Consider the following 20,811-nt stretch of genomic DNA (forward strand, 5'->3'; position numbering starts at 1 on the left):
ACCTTAAACTGCTTAGCTTAAAACTCTTAGGGAAGACAAACATATTGCAGTGTGCTTCAATAAAAGTTACTGGTCGAACCACATCATCTCGTGTTTAATGGTTAAATGCAGCTGTGTCACATGGATGAAACTCCGGCTGTAGTCACAGCTAGGTGTTCTGTGGGCTGAACGGGCAGCTTTGCCCAGAGTAAGAGCAGTGAGGAGCTCCCCACGGCTGCTGTGCTGCTGTCTCAGTCTGTGAGCTCACTTGCCAGCTGCTCCAGGTGATTCATTTCCCTGGGCCGCTGCTCGGTGAAGTCAGAACTCAGCTGCCAGACTTTGACTGTTCCAGCAGCATCCCCTGCTGCCAGGAGCTGAGTTTGCTTGGCGTTAAATTCTAAACAGTACACGGGGCATTCATCCACGGCCTGCTTTATGGAAACAGCAGGCTTCTGGGAGCTCTTCTCAAAGTCAAACAGGTGCACATCTCCTATAAAACAGAAACACAGCTTACAGGAAGAGACCTTACATGCAGAATGTTACCCACTCAGTCTGGCGCTTCACAGATGCTCTTTTTTCAGATGGGGTCTAGACTGTGACAGGTGACACCACTGTAAGACAGCCTACATTTATTCTGCTGTCACCTGAAGGCAACTCGCAGGATTCTGGGAAATCTCCATTCCCTTCACTAAATGTATCTGGGAAATGTTTTAAGTTGTTGCTTGCTCTTAGCTCTAGAAGTAAATGTCACAGGCAAGGAAGCTGTAGGTAAGCTTTAGCCTCAGTAACTGCTGTGTTGTACCCCTGTGAACTGCTGGAGCCACAGCTTTAAAGGTAGGATTGGAAATAACTGCTACTGATATTATCTTGAGTTCAAAATGACTGTTGTACTAATTGCTCTGCACAAGCAATGGTTATTGCTCTCTGCTTGTGGGATACAGTGATCAGAACTGACTGGTATTAATTAATAGCCAGCACAAAATTTGATTTTCAGCCTGAGAAGAGGCAGCTCCAGTTACTTGCCTTCCCCAGAAGCCACTGCAAAGACCAGAGGTCGGATGGGAGACCAGCGAACACAGAAGAGGTATTTTGTAGATAACTGAAGAGAAACGAGGGGTTGTGTCTGCAACATGGAGCTCAGGTGAACTTGTCCATCAGTCCCACAGCTCAGAAAGAGATTCCTGGGTTGCAAGAAACAATATTTTGGGCTTCGGTGCTAAAGATACAGAACAAAACTCCCTCAAGGAGCGCAATCCTGCACGCTGCTCCTGTTCTGACAGTGTCTGTTTCCTAAAGCAGCAATTTCTAAGCTGTACTCTGGGATGCAGTCTGCAGAGACACAGCTTTGTCAGTGCTCTCAATTAAGTTTAATGAGGGCTCACGCTGCCCACTGAGTATGATGGGTTGTAGGCCGGAGATGCCTGAGAACCGCTGATCTGGAGACAGGCATTGTTAGCAGTTTGTCCCACACAAAGTAAATGCAAACCCGGGCAGTCAGCATGTTTCATGGTGCTGGGCCTCTCCCATGGGCAGGGGGTGGAATTCAGGCAGCTGCTAGTGAGACATGATGGGCAGCATTAATTCAGTAAATAACTCTATTTCCAGCTGTCTCCCTTTGACTTCCAATTACTCTTCAGTATTCTAGGCTGTCCTAAGGAAGGTGCTAACGTTCTACATGGGCTGGGTGTAAATGCTATTTCGTTTTACTGGTGTTCTGACCACACGCAGCGTATCTGGGTGTGCAGCTTCACCACAGCCCATGGGCAGTGGTTGTCCTTCAGTAGTTAGCTAGATTCCTAATGCTAGGTGAGACTTGTTTGGAACTTGTATGTGCACAAAACCCCAGTATTGTCTGAAAAATGTGCACTCAGCACTAAGTAACAACTTGTGACCAGTATGCAGCACTGGTGTCTGTGTGCAGCTCTTGCCTGTGGAAGGGGGAGCAGCTGACGGAGTACACCGGCCCGCTGTGCGAGGAGAAGGCGAGCTCAGCTGGTGCTCTGAGGGGAACAGAACCTCCTGTCCGGCGTGGAGCTGGGGTGTCTGCTGCAGTGGAGCACTTGAGTGAGAAGCCGCCTTCCACACCAACAATGAACACGTGGGGATCGAAGTGTGAAAAAGAGAGCGATGTCACACCTACAGCCGCCTCTCCCCACACGAGCTGGGAGAAAAACAAACACGTGATGTAAGCGATGGGGGCTTCTGCTGTGGGTATGCAGTCAGAGCAGCGCCAGCCAGCTCGTCACAGACCAGAGGAGTTGTTCTCCACACAGCCTGTACCAGCCATGATGGTCTTCAACCCCTGCAGCATCCACCTACAGTGTGAATTATTAGTGCTGTAAACAAGTTCTCTACTTGGTCCCAGCAACTTTAGACCATGGCAAAACCTCAGCTGCTGCCAGCTGTGAATGGATTGACTTTCACTATGGGAGGGAGCTGGGATCAGGGGTTACTCTTGATGTTCAAAAAGGAGCTTTTCCTGGTGCTTCTCCTGTGCCAGGCTTGGCCTGCTGCCTGGTTTCCAAAGCCAGAGCACAGCTGTCACACAAACTCATGAACTCACCTTCTTCAGCTGAGCGCTGCGAGGGATCTGCTGAGCCACCAGGGCAAAGCCTTCAGCCACGGCCAGCCGCCCGTCTCGCTCCTCCCTCCACACCAGGATCTTACCATCCGTGGATGCACTCAGCAGCTCCACGTGGTTTCCATGCTTGGCATCGGGCAGCCAGTGAACCTGTTGCAAAGGAGAAAGGAGCCGAGCTCCGGGTGAGGGGGCTGTCAGCACTGCTGCCCTCATGCTCAGCAGCCTGCAGGCTGTTATCTTGCCAGACCAGATGAACAGCAGGCACACAGACATGTTGTGTGAGGAGAGAAACGAGCTTTGGTGTTCAGGGCTGAATTCTGGTTTCCAGGTTTTGCCTGCTGTTGCTTTTGAGCTCTGGTATTTATAGCATTTCCACTGTGCTGTAAATGAAAGCATTTTCCTAACTTTCAGATGAGAAAATACACAGACTGCCCAAAGTCACAGTGCCTCAGAGGAACAAAAAAAAACCACCCACGAGGAAGCCAAAGGGCACTGACAGATTGTGCCCCTTCTTTAAGCTTTAAACTTTAAACTTTAAGCTTCCACCTAAGCATCAGTGATACTTTACTACTTAATTGTTGGCCTAATCTGCATCAGTAAACCCTTGCAGCATAGGAACAGCCCTGCTCATTCATTCTGAACAAGAAGTTATTGTACAGGGAAAGCATCCAGTTCAGCACATGGCAGTTCTGTATTAGTTCTGGGGAAAAATGGTAAATGAAAGGAGAGCACAACAGCTGAAATACAGCAGTTTGCCCGAGAGCTTCAGGTGAAGTGCTAACGAGATAAAATTGAAGGGATGAAATCCAGCACTAAGAACTCTCTTCTCCCCCAGCTGTGCTTACTGTGAAAGCTCTCACCTGATAGACTGGATCAGTGTGAGTGTCATCTGTCATCCCTGTCCGCCACATCAAGGGGTCTTCTGGTTTGCTGGTGTCCCACACCACCGCTTCCCCACTGAACAGACCAGCTGCAAGGGAACAGGTGACAATGACACTTTGAAGTGCACACAGTGAACAGTGCAATGGGCACTGAAAAATGTAAGCATCAATTTCTAGTTCAGAATCAACAATGCACTTGGTCTTGGTGAGCGTTAGTTCCTTCAGTTGTGGAGCTGCAATACCATTACTTTTGGAAGAAATCTCAGGCTGAGGTGAGAGAAAAATGATCCAAGCTAAAGAACAAGGGGTAGATTTCAAATAAGATCTAACCTACCAGCTATCAGTGAAGGCTGGGAGGGGTGGAAGGCCAAGCACATGACAGAACTGGGAGCATCCACCACAAGGTCGGGACGTTGTGGATCCAACCTTCTTCTATCCAGATTCCAGGTACAGACATAGGATTTCTCCGTGCTCCAGTTGCCATCATTCAACCTGACGAAGAGAAAGCTACGCCATACTGTGCCTGATGCACAACAATCCCAGCTCATGCAGAGCTCTGGTACGTCCCAGTCATCATTTATACGTGTGCTGCTTTGTGGCCAGAAGGAAAAATGAGATCAAGGGATTGTGAAGTGGCAAAACTTCTCTGCATGTTGGTACATACACAAAATGTTTCAGTGCAGCGACTGAACAAAGTGCCTGCCAGGAAATCTCATACACCATTCCCTTTTGCCAGGTCTATTAACCATCCAGATGCTGGGAACGTCAAAAGAGCACCCGTAGAAAGTTCCTATGAACCCAGCAGACCAAAGTGCTGCTGATTTGCAAACAGGCAGATCTGCAAGGTAGGTTTCCTCAAACAAGGACCTGAAGAACCAGGGTCTGAGAAAAGACAGCTGTCCCTCTGCTTTCTTTGTTACCTCCTTCTGACTCTATCACTGCGTGCCTACCAAGCTGTAACCTCTGTAGACAGGAGAACACCCCCAAAATGCTGACTGCTGCCACCTGCCCACAGCACAGACCAAAACACCTGCATGCTTACCCCCAGCGACCAGCTGGCACAGCACATATTCTGAAGGTAAAGGCTTCTACAAGGAAGGTACTTTGGGGTGATATGTGAGGGGCTGTTCAGACACCCGAGGGTATAATGATGGGAAGTGTTGATAGAGGCCCTTCTCACAGTACCTCTGTATTTTCCATCCTCAGCACCACACTGCCCAACCTCACTACAAGAGATGGCTGAGGGCAGAACAGAGAGGGGCCAGGACAGGAAGCAATTGTTTGAGCCTGACTTCTGCCTTTCCCTGATGTTCTTAATTATTAAAAGAGATACTGAGCAAACAAAAGGACATTTTCATAGCGTGCGTAGCTGAGCTGCGAAACTCCTTTTTAAAGGAGGGGGTAGAGGCTAAAAGTTTAAGACAGACTGCATAAGTTCACAGAAGGGAATTTACTGAAGGTAACCACAGATGTAGAAACCACATTCTAATCTGAAAATAGCTGTGAACTGGGAGAGCAGAAGGGAAAAGCGATGTACAGGTTGGCCCGGTTTTACTTCTCCCTGTACGTTTACTGCCGGATGCACTTTTTGCTAGGGCTTTTAATCCAAGGAAACCATAACAGAAAGAAAACTGAGTAAGGGCAACATAAAGGCAGAGAAAGGAGACGCTGTTAGAGATGTTCATTGGATTAGATGAACTGTCCCACTCTCATTTCAGAGATTCCTCAATGTTTGTTATCCATGGCACCAGGCGTGAAGGGATGCCAGGTTGATCCAGGGTGGAAAGAGACCTCCTCAAAATGACACGATCTGCAATGAACAAAGCCTGTGCTTTGAAGCCTCACCCACACACATCTACAAGTGTGCCTGCTCTTGGCTTTTCTTTTTCAAGCAGAATCTATCTGGAAGTGGTTCTGTAAGACTACGTCTAGCCACTTTATAAGGAAAAAAAGTAGAAAACATAGAAGCCATAATTGGAGTCTGCCCTGAGTTTTGTTTTCTTTTAATGTGGCTGTTTTTTGGTTTTTTTTTTTGGAACAGAACTAAGGTTCATTTCTGTATAGTTTATTACTACAGAGAAAGTGAACATATGTAAAACTGAAGTCAGCCCAAAATGTCACATGAACATCAGGTGTGCTCCCAAAGCCATGTGGGTACTCACCGGCCATATGAGCATGCTACAACAGATCCTGTTGAATTCCATGAGACACCAGTAACCTGCAGGTGTTGATCCTGAGCCTCTGGGTATGACAGTGTATGCAAACACAACACCTGGGAGAGATTAAATTCAAGCATTGAAGCGATCATTTCTGAACATGAAGACCTGAGATCCGTGCGTGGCCTGGTGCAATCACATGGCCTCACTGCAGGCTTCCCCTCTGTCAATGTACCTTATAGGCATATGTGAAAAAAGAAGGTGAATTCCTACTGGAATAAAATAAATAAAATTTAAAAATGGTGTGATCCCACCAAACCAACTGCCTCTTCATAATGACCTCCCTCAGACTGCACGGCTCAGGAGCTGCACGATGAGCTGCAGGGGATGCACTGCTGGGTTTATCACAGCCCTCCAGCACCATCCCAGCACCCACTGAGCTTCACAAGAAACGGTTTGGAAATGAGGGCACCAACGTGTACTGACAAGATACAGCCTGCTCCCACTCTCCAACACCATACACTGAACAAATATAACCTAAATTAGAAGAGCTGCCAAATCGCTGACTTCAGCTGTTCCTGGACTGCCAGCCTGGCATGCTCTGAAGGGGCTCCTGGATGCTGAGGACACAGCAGCACTGCTGGCAGCTTCCTTCTCATAAAGCTGCTGCAACACAGCCACCAGCGGGAAGAACTGTTTTAGTGGGCAGGAGCAGGGCACAGGCAGAGGGCAGAGCTGCAGGAAATCCACCAAACCCTGCTAATTTCTAATGATTAGAATCCAGCAAGGTTAGTCACAGCAGTAAGGAACAGAAGTAAGGAGTCACAGCCACCGCGAGCAGCTGTCCCAGGTAACGACAAGGATCTGAGCACTGCCAGCTTACTGTTCTGTTCTGATCCATCCAGTTCACGTCAAAGCCATCAAAGGCACGACTTGTCACATTCCTGTTCAGCTCTTTGATAACGACCTCCTCCACCCTCCGGAGGAATGCCAGCACACCGCTGTCATCCACACAGGCTTCTTGCTGCACGTCTGGAACTGCGCTCTGATCCGTCTGCACAGCGGCATCTCTGCTGCTCCGCGACTGCACTGCAACCTCTGCCGTTGCAACTTCCCCAGTCTGGCAGCTTTTCTGGTAAAAGAAGACAAACTGTGAGCCGAACAGACCCGGAGTGACACGCGGAGCCTTCCTTCTGATCCAGCACCCCGTGGGCACGCAATAAAGGCAGAGCACCAGGCAGGCCGGGCACTGAGCTGTGCAGTGCTGGGCAGTGCAGTACATTGAGCTGTGCAATGCAGTGCATTAAGCTGTGCAGTGCCAGGCACTGAGCTATGCAGTGCCGTGCACTGAGCCGTGCACTGAGCCGTGCAGTGCATTGAGCTGTGCAGTGCCAGGCATTGAGCCGTGCAGCGCAGCGTTCCGCGCACGGCCCGGCCCCTTTGCAGGACGGCCTCACAGCTGCCGTCCCTCAGTGCGGGGCGGAAGGAGCCGCCGCCACCGCCAGCACAGCGCCCGGCCGCCCCGGCCACCCCCTCCCGGCGTATAAAAGCACGGAGCGTGGCCGGAGCCGCCTCCATCTCTCACCGCCTCGCAGCGCGCGTTCCGGGCGCTCCTCCACAGCGATCGTACCGCGGCGCCGGGCGACGTCTCGTCCGCGAACATGGCGGCGAAGCCGGCGGGGGGATCCCGGCCACCGGAGCCGCCGCTCCGCGCCCGCCAGTTGCCATGGAGACGGAGATGCGCCGCGCGATGACGTCACGACGTGCGGTAACTGACTCGCGCGGCCGCCATGTTGAGGAAGGGCGCGGAGGGGCCGTGGGCGGAGCGGGGCGAGGGCCGGCGCTTTGGCCGCGTTCTGCGGGCGGGCAGCGGGCGCGGCGGAGCCGGGCCGGGCCGGCGTGGCGTTTGCAGCGAGGATTTCTCCTTCCCCCGTTGCCGCGCTCGCGCTGGGCCCCGCCGCGCCGTCGGGGGCAGAGTGCAGGGTGGGCGGGGGCGCCCGGAGTTAAGATGGCGGTGGGCGGAGCGCCGTGCCGTGCCGGCAGCCGAGCGCTCAGGCGGGAGCGCGGTGCTCGTGCCGGGCCCTGTGTCCGATTCCGTGCCTCGCTGTGGGGGTTCTTGTGAGGGAGCCGTGGTATTGGCAGCGTGCGGCTCCGCCGTGTCGCTAAGGGAGCCGGGCCGCGCGGGAGCGGAGCGGGAAGTGTCTGCGTGCCGCCGGAACAGCGCTTTGTTCCGTGTGGAGATGCGGCGGCGAGAAATTCGTTCCTTAACTGATGAAACAAATATTCAACTACGCTGTGCAGACAGTGCTCAGTTTACGTCGTTAACCTTTTTCCGTTGCGGGCAGCAGGGCTGTGCGCTGTGCCGGCTGCTGCTGCGGGACAGGCAGCACCGCGAGCCTCCTGTGAGGAGTTGTGAGGGCTTAAGATAAAGGCTTGTCGTCCATAAGGAGATCGCCTTCAGTCCCCGCTAAACGCTCTGGTTGCTGTGATGAGCTGCAGTCTGTGGTGGGAGACCAACTATTGCAGCCGCGAGCTTACGTACGGCTGTGTCCCGATGAAGGGGTGAAGCACGGTCTGTGACTTCAAACCCTGACACAGCGAATGTGAGGAGAAAAGTTGGTGGGGTTTTGCTGCTGTGGTGGCTTTTTGTGGTTGTTTGTTTGTTTGTGAAATGAGAATACGTGGAACACCGAAAATACATCGGCATGCTGTCACCAAAGTGACTGCAATGTCAGTACCCGTTCCTCCACAACAGCTGCGCATCTGCGCTGCTTTGAAGACGAGATGTAAGCAAACAGCTCCGGAAGATGACTCTGCTAAACGCAGTGTGGTTTGACTCTTCTTTATTGCAGTGTCTGATTTGCCGGAGCTGTAATGTGGAACGGTATTTCAGTGAACCTTATCTTGCTTTTCCTTCTGGCCTGGCCGTGTCAGACATGTAGGTGTTCTGATGTGGTCTCACAGCGCTGGAAATAGGGTGAAAGCACGGATGTCGGGGGAGGGTTCCTACCTGCCCCGGGCTACGAAAGCTCTCTAAAGTGGCTGGAACTAACACGGCGCTGATCTGTGCTTTCTCTGCTTTGTGTTGCATGAGATCAAGTATCAGTGAGTTGTCACTTTTGGGTAATGAGGCAAATCAGCATCAGAAAAGAGGAATAAGACAAGGCCGAAGTGAAAACTGTGAAGAAATGCTGGGGGGGACAAAGAAAAGGGACAAAGAAAAAAAAAAAAAAGCATGCATGGTTTGTTGTATAATTTCTATAACTTTGTGCGAACCAAATGTTTTCTGCTACAACTCAGTACAAATTCACCCACTAGTGGGTGCAGCAGCCGCCCTCTGCATGCAATAAATGAAACAGTTGAGCTCTGTTGAGGCTCCAGATAGCGGAAACAGCAGACGACCCGAAATAGAGAGACGGTTGAGCCTTCCCCTTTTACCTTTTCCCCATTCCCTCCACCCCACCCAAACAGATGCAAGTGAGGACGAAGAAAACACACGTAGCTCAAACAAGAAGAGAGTGCCATGAGAAGGATCTTTTGGGGCTTAGACTGGCAGCAAGAAGCTTAAAATAGGAGAAAAACGTTGCCTATTGCTGCTGGATGGGTTCTGTACAGAGGACGTAAGTCCTCATGCATTGTCATGTATTAAAAAATAATCCAAAGAACAAAACTTAAGTAATAGCAAAGGCTCATACCAAAGAAACATACCACTCCATAGAGCGGTTGTCTCCCCAGGCAATATAACCATTAAGCCCTAATTCTGTTCCCGTAATTGTTCACTACTGGATTGCATAGCATCCAAGTTTGGTTTGGCAGAAATCTGGGTACTTGCCTATATTGCCTCTGAATGCATAGATGTTAAACAGAATTTATGCTGGTATTTCTTGCTTGGCATCCAGGTACAGACAGTGCTTGATCAGTTACTTCCATACGGTTGTTTCAGAACTGGGCCTTGAGGTCATTTGCGTTAGAGTGAGGTTGTTTGCTCTACGATGTGGAGGGTGTCAGTGAGGCCCCGAGGTTTGCATTAAATGGGGATATCACTGGAGAAAAATAGTCAGGACCATGCAAACGTGAAGGCAAGAAGACAAATAAGTGGGTATGACCCAAAAGGGAAATGACTGGAATGCCCTGACGTCTGTAGCATTATTTGAAAAGACACTCTTTCAGGTTCACCGGTAGCTTGGTGCACCACATTCTGTAGTTTTCAACAATTGCATCCTACTGTGCTTCTGTAGATGGTGATCGTGGAGTTCAAATGCAAGACCAGTACATAATGATCTGGCTGAAATCTGTTTATCTGCAGTGTTACCAGTGATACACCTCATCTTGTACTCCAAAAACATCACAAACATCTTCTTTTACCCTTGAGGTAGTGAACTATCAGAGCTGGGTTTTTGGGGTTTTTTTTGTGCGTGTGTTTTTTGTTTTTTGTTTTTTTTTTTTAAACAGTGGGCATTTGAAGTGTAAGTGTTGTAAGTTACACCATGTATGGCAGAAGGAAAAATAGGACCCAAGCCCCTGGAGTGCTATTTCAAATGTATCTGATAGAATCTTTGCGGATGCATTACTTACATACAAATCTTATTTCTTTTTTGTTAGAAATCTGTGAATTTAAAAAAAAAAAAAGGTGTTCAGACATTCACTAAACCTGATGGAAGGTCAGGTGACCACAGCTGTGCTGCATTCAGATGTTCAGCAGCTTAACGTCCTTGTGTGGATTCCAACAACCTCAGGCTGTGTGAGTCTTCCAGCCATTGCTTCTTTGGGTTCATTCACATGAGCTTATACATCTTTCTCCAACTTCCGACCTCGTTTTTCCCCCTCCCTCTGCCCAAATTCCCTCTGCAAATGCGATCCCGTTTGCTTTGAAAATCATACTTGAAATGTTGGCAGAAAATATGTTGTCTCATTTCTGAAGTTCTGGTGCACATACATGCATTATATGTTATAAAAATAATCCGTCTCCATTAGTCATAGATCTGCTAGGGTCTGTAGAATTAGAATGGGGGGAGGAGTCCCTTTTAAACCTTATTATAGGTAGCATTTCTTTCACAGTACAGGTATTGCATATCCCATAGCTATTGCCACATCGATAATCAGAGACTTCAGTCCAACATGACACAAATGGGAAGGAGCATAGGGAAAGCGTGCTTTGTTGCAGGTGGCAGCAAGCTGCCACCACAGGAGTGTGAAGACTCCATGCAGGCAGATTCTGAAAGGCAAAGAAGAGCTGGCACAGGGCCAGGAGCCATGGCATATCGAAAGGCATCCATGAAAGGCTCGGGATCCAAATTTCTGGCTGTCGTGGTGCTCCGAGCACAGTGGCAGCTGGGAGCTTCTGCTTTGGACACAGGCAAGATACTGTCAGCAGTGTGATTGGCAGCAGCTCTCTCCTTTTAGACACAGCATCCCCTCATTCCTGCTGAGCTTATATCAGCATGCCCACCATCTAATCTCAGAAATACATGTACAATCTGGCGTCCCTCCCTTAAAAGGTAGCTGACCCATTGCAGCGCTGACAGGATGGAAGAAAACACTGAGATCCGTTGAATTAATTCCGTATCATCATGTGTGACTAACTATTATTTATCTGCTCTGTGTATCAATTTATCAACTCATACTATGTTTGCAGTATTTGAAGCAGCTGTTCAAATTTGAATTGGTATTATATAAAGCACCTGAACATCTTGAAAAGCACTGCAGGTAGGTATTATTTGTCGGAGGGCTGGCTGTCCCTTGCAGATAAGCTGTTCTGAAATAGGTAGTTACATTGTACTAAGTTCTGTCAAATTTATGTTTGTGTAAAGCAAGCACAACTTGTCTGACAGTTCTTGAATGCACTTCAGAAAGCCAGATATTTAATTTCAAGCATAGGTTGCTCTGAAAGTAATGCCTCCTATTTATATTATTATTTATTTATTTTATACATAATATATTATTATTATTATTATTTATTTATTTATTATATTTATTTTATACATAATATATTATTATATTATGCCTTCATGGAAACTACAACAGATACAAAGAGTACAGTAACACGAGTTGATAAAGCAAATTCTCAGCTACAAAGCACCATTAGCTGTGCATTTTTGCCAGTGATGAGCAAGAGCCTGCATGCCAAGCTCATACACAGTGCATCAGCAGAGGTCCCTCAGTGTCAGTGTTGCCACTGCTGAGATGTACCACCCCACCAACCACCCCTCAATGACTCTGAGTTGTTCTCTCTCAGCATTCACCAAGCATTGAGGAATGTCAGTGGGTGCCATTTTTTCTGCAGGGAGGAATTCAGTTCTATACCTTTACTCCAAACACACCTCCATGTCAGACACTGTTCTGTCAGACTGCCACTCTAATGCCATCTGTTACAGGGCAACAAAATGGAGTGGGTTATTAGCAAAAAGGTTCAGCCTCTACTGCCACACTACCAGCATCTGCCTCTGACATTGTGGGCCAACATCATAAAATAGGAGGCATTACTTTTGGAGCACCCCTCATGCTTTTGTTTATTAAATCTGATTTATGTAAACAGTGAGTGACCAATATATCACAGCTTTACTGAGATGGCAATCTGTGATCTAAGAGTGCAGAATAAAACTGTTTTCCTAATAATACCAGCAAATACAGCAGAAAGGACAGTCCCATGTTAACATAAACTTTACCTCCATTTAAAGAGTTTGCATATTGTCAGTTTAGCTGGAACAGCAAAATCATCTCACAGCTGGTGCTGCAGCCAATTCTGAACTGGTGATTAAGAATATCCCATTATGATGAGCCTGTTATCCCACACATAGCAAGGAGCCCAAGGGGTCCCAGAGCACATTGTACAAACACAGCTCCACGCAATTTTGCACTCAGAAAATCTCCTCGAAAGTACAGAAGTACACAGAAGATGGAGCAGGCTGTTGTGTCCAACTTGCTAGGTCACCATTCAGTGTTTCTACTGCTCAAAAAATGCAAAGGGATCTCTAATGACCAGCTTTGTTATCTTCTCTAAAAGGTCGCTTCTTTATGTCCTTTAGGAGACTGAATGGAGCAGGGATGTAACGTCCATCCCCAGGCAAACACAGATGGTTTTTTAGCCTTTTTGTTAGCGTTCATGTAGGGTTCTGATCCTGGTCTAACTTAAAGAAAAAAAAGAGCAAGAGCATGACAAAGCAGAGCCCCAAAAGGCATGAATGTGGCTCTTTGTGGAAAAGCGTGAAAACAATTGTACGCATTACATGCTGGGCTTGGAACTCTGTGCAGCCTGAGCCTATTGAAATATATATTTGTAAGCAGGAGTGGTGGGGAGGGAGGATGCATCGGAATGAGGCCTGGAGCTGAAATGCTGTCATAAAGGCAGTAGGAGGAGAGAAGGCTATAAACTGGCTGCCATCCTCACATTGAAAAAGGTCTGGAATCGTCTTAGTGCCAAATGTCACACCTTCCGTTCCTGTTTTTCTTTTGTCCTTAGTTTCCCATTTAAGCAATTCAAACTTTTCCTATTTATGTTACAGATCTATGGAAGCTGGGTTACCTAAGAGCTTTTTGATTTTGCTGTATCCTATCCTGACAAACTCCTGCTCATTCAACCTTTATATATTATACTTTCAATAACCAATACGACAGCATCAGAACTAAAAAAAAAAAAAAAAAAAGAATCCCACACAAGAGATTTCTCAGCATCACCACGGCCTGAGAGAACTTGCTGCAGTGACAGGAGGCAATTTATAAGGAATTAACTCTGACAGTCACTTTATACAGCTGATTTTCAAAGATCTGGGCACTAAAGAAGTGTTAATGAGGGTACTGAGGCTTCATAATTAGTTATACTAGCATCTCTTTGTTGCTCTCTAGAACAGTAGTGCCTGGTTGACATTTCAATGGGAATCTGGTAGTATTCTTTGTTATTATTATCCAGGAGTACAGTTATACCTTAGCTCCCAGAGGGCAATGTTGCATGTAAATGCCTCTGTGAATTGCAAGAGCCTTTGGATCTCAGTAAAAGCCCTTGAAGGAGACCCTGCTGGATACTGAATGGATGTCAGTAAAATTTCTCTAGTCTGGAGTCTCTCTTCAGATATGGACTCTCCTCCCCTTTCATTTCTCCCTTCCCCCTTCCTTTCCACTGTGCCGGTCCTTCTCACAAGGCTTAAGAACAGCACTTTCTGAATCTTTAGTTCCAAACCTTTAAAGGAAGGGATACTGACCTGAACGAAACAGTGAACAGAGAATAGAACAGTCTTCAGAAAATAGGGAATATTTTTCACACGCTTGAGTTTTCATTGCAATAAAACCAGCACTGCCAGAAGGAATCCCAGAAGTGGTGAGTCAGATAATAGACGTACGGCTGTGGCGGGAGGGAAATGGTCTCGACTTTGTTTTACACCCTCCTCAGCTTTCTTTGTAAAGGCAGATGAAATTATTTTCCAGTCGTGCCACTGCAAAAGCAAACATGGAGTTTAAAGGTTATTTGCTTTGTGTGTTTTCGAGAGTTGTTATTTTTGAATCCGAAAGGGAAAGGATGACTTTTTGGCAATGATGTCAAATTCTACTCTGGAAGCTTTTACTGTATCACCTGAAGTTCTCTTATTTTGTACATCGATAGCCCACTTGCTTGCGTTAATTTAAACAAAACTAACAACAGTGTGTTTTTTTTTTTCACACCAGCTGAATCGCAGCCTTGCCGTGCTAAGGGCACGCTTTGACAAACGCATCTTCTAAGTCAGTGAGATCGATGCAACCTGTTCCTCACCCTTTCCCCATTCATTCCTGCCGTTATGCGACCTTGTCTCTTGTGGCATTCCTTGCGCATCTGCAGCAGGGAACAGATCAGAATATGTATTGCTCTGAGTTAAAAATAAATGTTTTTCTGAGGACTATTTTTTAATTGAAATCAGGTTCCCGATTCAGTTTAACACGAGGCTGCACAAAAACCAGCACTGGCACAATCCAAGGCCAGCACGATGGGGAAGAGAGGAGGAATGTGAGGGGGGGGGGGGAATCCATAAGCAGGACATTCTAGCAGAAAAATGAGTTAAACAACATCCTCAAAGATTTCAGATCCTTCCAAGCCAGAGGCACCTCTTTGCTTGGGGCTCAGACAGCACCTTGCACAAAGGGATGGCAGTCACAGAACTTTCAGGACTCTCGGAGCCATTGTAATACCAACGAATCATAAGCGTTCCTACAGACTGACACAATTAACCAAATTCCACTTGCAGATCTTCATTGTTGGCAACTTGAGCAGCATTTTATGTCGCTGAAGCTGAAGCCTAGCTCTATTCCTACATTCTGTCCCTGGCTCTAATGAAGGATAACTGAATAACCGGCATTTAGTTAATCAATACAAGAATTACTTTTCTCACAGAGGTTTTATATTTAGCTAGATTCTTTTATGAGTTTTGACATTCTCAGATGACAAGAATAATGTGTACGCTGTATTGTTATAGCACAAACTGTGTATGACATCTCCACGCATTTTCCTCCTTTTTGTTTCACCTCCTCTGTCACTGCACTCCTACAGAAAGCTCAAGACGTGCTGCGAATGTCTGAATGACGCCAACTTGAGACGGAAGGATTGTAAATAACGCACTCACTCTTCACTGAGTGATATTCTGTGTATTTGTTTTAATCTGATATTTCCTGGGTAGGAACAGAGGTTACTTCCCCTGGGAGTTCGAGTATCGATAGCACTCTGTAACAGGGGAAGCCCTTCATGGTTCTCACAAAAACAGCTCTCCAGGGTAGCAAGACAATGGGTGGAATACAGTGGGTAAAGCTGTGCTCTTTATGGCTCTTCCTGAGGGGCCAAATCTTGAAGCAATTCAACTTGGTTTGGGATTCAGCAAGAATTTTCTTTGCATAGGAAGAAGGAGGTGATAAATACGAGTTTTGAGAATTGGCCATAAAGTACTGGAAAACAAATGTTTATGGATTCTGTTTGTGGAAAAGGCGTGTGCTTCTTAACTTCCCCACGAGTGGAAAAGTGAGAGAGGATTATTTGAAGCTCTCTAAAGGAAAACCTTCAGAAGAACAAAATAGTTTTATGATTCCTCAACATTGCTGCATCCCTACTTAGATATCCTAAACCTTTGATTCAGCTTTCATACAAGTTTAATGGTTGGCAACCCTGCCCACAGCAGGAGGTTGGAACCAGACGATCTTTGAGGTTCCCTTCCAACCCACGCCATTCTATGATTTGAGTACTTTTGATCCAGACCTGCTGTGTCTACTTAGAAGGACTCTATCCAGTACTGGATCTTCTGCCCCAGCTACAAGGGAATCAGTCTTTCCCTGGACGGAGCAGAAAGCAAAGGCAAACACTACTTCCCCTGTTTATTATTTCGGGGCCTTCTACACTAAAACAGAGCTGGCACAGCTATTTCAGAGTAACTCCCAGTATTAATTGCAGCATTTCAGTCTGACAGTGTCCCTGTCAGTGACTGATCATTCTACCTAGGAATGCCTTCTGTGAGTGGTCGGTTTGTCCAACAACTTCTGTTCACAGCTTTTATTACACAAGAGCATATGTAGTAAAAGAGCCTCAAGCACAAACACCAAACCATCCACAACAGGTATTAATTAATGATCAGGTTATTTCAAATAAATACAAAGTCTTTCAGACATTTTCTGTGAAACCATTCTAGCCATCCTGAGCGTGGCTGAAGGCTCCCCCAGCCTCAGCACCGAATGGATTGGCACTAATTCTGTCCTGTAGAACTAGTAATTGAGTATCCCTAAGAAAAGGCTTGAAGATCTGCAGCTGTGAATGCATGGGGGAAATCTGTATCCTGCGGGCATTGCAGGTAGTGAAGAACCACTCTGGCATTTGCCAATACGTGTTTTTGTACAAGACTTTTGTACATTCCAGATCCCATCTTGATCTGCGAACTCCTCAGGCTGGAGGAGATGGATATCCACATCTGGAAATGGCAGTAGCACACCTGGACAGGTAGATATGTCAATATTTTTTTGCTCTTACAAACCGCAGTTCAGTAGCACTAGATTAACATCAGACCCATCTATGTGTGGGTCCGCTGGTACAGTTAGTGATCACAGACACGGAGCTCCAGGATAACAATCATGGAGTAAAAAATCTAAATGAACGTCAAGAAGGGCAGGAAACTCCACCATTCAAATGGCTCTTTGGACAGGGACTCTTAATTCCACAATTCCAAATGCAACTTCAAGAGAATCTTCCAATAAGCATTTTTCCCTTATAGACTGGAAGGAACAGATCATTTCAGCTCCCTGCACTACTTACAACTCTTTACCTTGCGTGAAAGAAAGAAACAAAACATTCATAAGCACTCATAGGTCTGAAGAGCCTACACCTCATGCTCAGAAGTGCCTTAGGTTTCATTGACTGTGAATTTTTATTTTATTTTTACTTTATATATACTTTTTTTTTTTGGCTGCCTTTTTGTCTCTAGTATCTGGGAATAGAAAAAAGTGTTAATGACCATCCAGCTCTTCCTAGATTACGCATGAGCACTCCGGTAAGTTAAAAACATTGGCATAAGAAAGAACAAAAATCAAGTTTAGTGACTACATCTAATGGGAACATGGCCAAAAATTAAGGGAAAAAGAAACTCCCAACAGAATCATTGGATTTATTCAATTATACAACATTACTCACTGTGTTGTCTGTGCTACTGAAGCACCATTCTGCTTCAAAGGCAGTATTTAATCCAGCAATATTTTCATCTGAGGGTTCTGACTGCAACAACTGTGAGGACACGTGGAAGATTCTTCCATCGTTATCTAACCACTCAGTGCTAATGTGAGCGCAGGCTGGGAAGGTCTGTGACTTGTGGAGATGAATAAACAGTTGGAGGGGAGGTATTTGACTGTTTAATGTATGTGCCAAACTGTCTTTCCAGGGTCATGGAGACTCAGCAATTCCTGGGGGCTGTCAAACTGATTACACGCAGCAAAGCAGCCGGTGTGCCTCTGCTGCTGCTTAGAGTAAGCACTGATACGTCAGTCAGACTTTACTATCAAGTACGAGCTTCTGTGCGCTTCAAGTGTTGTTCAGCCTTCAACTCATCGCTGTACTCGGTCATTTAGAAGCTTTCATATGCTCTAAAAAAATGTTGTGTTGCACTGCTAGGCGGGTCTTTGTTCCAGATACAGATCGTGAGCCTGCAAGGTTTCTGTGGCAGAGCAGGCTCCCGGCACAGATGTACAGCTGTAAAACCTTTCGGTTGTATTTCAGCTGTGGTAAAACGATCCTTGTTTTCTATTTCCATACAGTAATTTCTGTGAGATTCTTCTGGATGGAGGGCTATAAAAATGTTAAGTTGCTATTAATCACAGTGACTTGCATGATTTTATGTATGCCCATTCTGTATAGCAGGAATACTTAGTGGGAAATTTATTCTTCATTTTTTCACACATCATTACATTGTATTTGTGAGGATTTAGCACATTTTCTGGTTTCACTTGCCAAATCAAGGGTCCGTGTTTAATAGGTACAGCTGACGTTACAAAAACTAGGCATGATTACCAATTATGTCTCTGTCTTGTAGTAATGCAGTAATATTAGATGTAGTAATCTCTTTTCACTGATGACAGGTGACAGGATGAGGGGCAACGGCTTCAAGTTGTGCCAGGGTAAGTTTAGGTTGGATATCAGGAAAAACTTCTCTACAGAAAGGGTTGTTAAGCATGGAATGGGCTCCCCAGGGAGGTGGTTGAGTCACCATCCCTGGATGTGTTTAAAAACCATCTGGATGTGGTGCTCAGGGACATGATTTAGAGGAGGGTTGTTAGAGTTAGGGCAGTATGGTTAGGTTGTGGTTGGAGTCAATGATCTTTAAGGTCTTTTCCAACCCAAGCAATTCTATGATTCTGTATCTATCTAAAGAAAGACATATTGGGAGATCTGAACTTCTGCATCAAAGACAAGACTGTCTTTATGAATAGGTTCTGTTTATTCCATTCTCGAGAACAACGAGCAACTACCACTACACTCTATGTAAACTGTAAGGCCACTAATCATTATCAGGTGCTGCCAACACCCCCCAGACGTTCACATATACACAGAGGAAAACGAACACGAGTTTTCTTCACTTATCTGAGAGTCACTGCCACCCTGAAGGCTGTGAAGATCTAACTCCTTTACTTGACAACGCTCGTGCACTCAGCTGGAAAGATACCACAGACAGTCCAGTTTTGCAACTACAACCATACAACTTGAAGTTCAGAGAAGAGCAGGAATACAAACTGTAACACCAATGGAAAGAAGCTACTTGAGATAGAGGCAGCATATTGGACGGTGTCATTCAGGAAAAAGTGTTACTTGTCAATTATATTTGATGTTTTTTATATATATATATATGTATATATATATATATAAAGAGGAGAGGAGGAGGACACCATATTCTGCAAATGCATTAACACATCTATTTCACAGGATTGTAACTGTACATTTTATAATCAACAGTCATTAAAGGACTGAAACTGCCTTAGGTGTTAATTACGGACAATGAAAAACATCAGTAGCGGTGAAGGAAAGTGACTGAATATTTATCAGTTACAAGTTTTTCTAAACGGGATGTTTGTTTTTAGTGTTATCATGAATATCAAGCACAGTCTCATGTCTGAGCATCACATGTAATTTCTGGAAAACCTTGTGTAACAGCAGATAACTCATGTAACAAGGCTTTATATCACCTAGATGCCATTTTTCTTCCTTTTTCATGAAACTACGTGGGCTTTAGGATCCCTACAAAGAGGAAAGTTTCAGATGAGTTGAGAATTGCGCTGCTTGCTTTTTCACAAATACTTGAGTCATGTTGCTCCTGGGCATATATGTTGACAGTGCAGCAAGAACAAACAGTGAATCAATTCAGCAGCAACAGCCACTAGGTGCTCTGCTCTCATCCTTCCTTCTTAACAACTACACTAACTCAGTGGCTTCGTTTTATTTCATTACGTCTCTATAAAGCAATGAAGGGAGGACAGAGAAGGCATCATTCTGTGAGTTGCTGTCAAACTGTTTGAGCCAAGCCCCAGAAGTATGTAAGCACCTGTTGTTGGGAGACCTTTTATGAATTATACCCAAAAGTCAGACTGCAGCTGAACTGAAAGTGAGGTTCTCCTTTGAAAGGCAGACAAGACTAAAAGCAACTGGTCAGTTTGGGTGAAAGGGTACATCAGTGGAACAGACAAATCACAATTCAGGAGCACATACTGCTTTATGTGCAGAAGTAGTAGGGAGTAGGGAGTAAGCATATGCTCCATATGCTCCTTTGATCATCACAGAACTGACTTTCAATTATACAGCCTACATTTTCAAATTGTGGACCTTAAAAGGCCTATCTATAGAACAGAATAGCATTTTAGAAGTGCTAAAAGGGAAATAAGCAAACATACACAGTTGCATAGTGAAGAGATTAAAAGAAAACAGAAGAAAGAAAATCGTGCTGCGCACTTGAGCTTACCTTACCTTGTCTGGATATGAAAACATCCATATTAATCAATCTTGGGAAATGCAGACAGAGCGCGAGAGAAACTTTGTTGCTGTGTGGGGCATCAGAAAGGCCTTGAGACCTCCCTCTAGGGGAGAGGTTGATCATCCTGCATTATTAAGTTGTGATGCTTCATTGCTGCTTCTAGCACAGGTGGCAGCTCCTCTCGTGTTTGCATGGGGAAGCACAGTGCAATCTGTGGCTGTGCCACAGCAGTTGTGGGTGGCCGCGGGAGCAGACATAGCCGGCAGGAAGTGACAGCAAGGAACACAAAGGGAAAAAACCTTGGGATTTGGAAGCCACAGGTGTGAACGGGAAATGGGATACTATTGTGGGGCCTCTGAGGAGGCAGGAGCTGATCCAGGCCTTGCTGGCTAAGTACATTGGAAGGGCAACTTGAGGAGGTGGGAAAGAGAAGGGAAGGGAAGGGAAGGGAAGGGAAGGGAAGGGAAGGGAAGGGAAGGGAAGGGAAGGGAAGGGAAGGGAAGGGAAGGGAAGGGAAGGGAAGGGAAGGGAAGGGATGTGAGAATGTTGTGTGACTGGAAAGCAAACCACAAAGGGCAAGTTTCTACTTCATCAAAGCTGTGTCTGTTTCTTAGCTTGATCTGCATTATAATATTCATTTGTGAGCGATATGCTGCATTTTTGGTAGAAAAGAGTGGCTCAGCTGTTACTTTAAGAGAAAAACAAGGCTCACTTAGCTTGGAGGCTGCACTGAGCTCTTCCACAACAGGTGGAAAGGGACAAAAAGG

At 46.0% G+C, this 20,811-nt stretch overlaps 1 protein-coding gene across 1 annotated transcript; it reads right to left on the reverse strand.

Annotated features, from left to right (window-relative positions):
- Nucleotides 1-230: 230 nt before the first annotated feature.
- DYNC2I2 (dynein 2 intermediate chain 2) lies at nucleotides 231-7,389 on the reverse strand (the record flags this gene model as incomplete). Its single annotated transcript, XM_079544641.1, is given in 11 exon segments — nucleotides 231-469; nucleotides 1,003-1,160; nucleotides 1,908-2,140; nucleotides 2,543-2,710; nucleotides 3,421-3,530; nucleotides 3,776-3,948; nucleotides 5,604-5,713; nucleotides 6,481-6,729; nucleotides 7,183-7,283; nucleotides 7,286-7,362; nucleotides 7,364-7,389. Coding segments are annotated over 11 exon segments (1,644 nt in total).
- Between the last annotated feature and the right edge of the window lie 13,422 nt (nucleotides 7,390-20,811).

This window comes from Tetrao urogallus (assembly GCF_951394365.1).
Source record: "Tetrao urogallus genome assembly, chromosome: 19".
Taxonomy (NCBI): Eukaryota; Metazoa; Chordata; class Aves; order Galliformes; family Phasianidae; genus Tetrao; species Tetrao urogallus.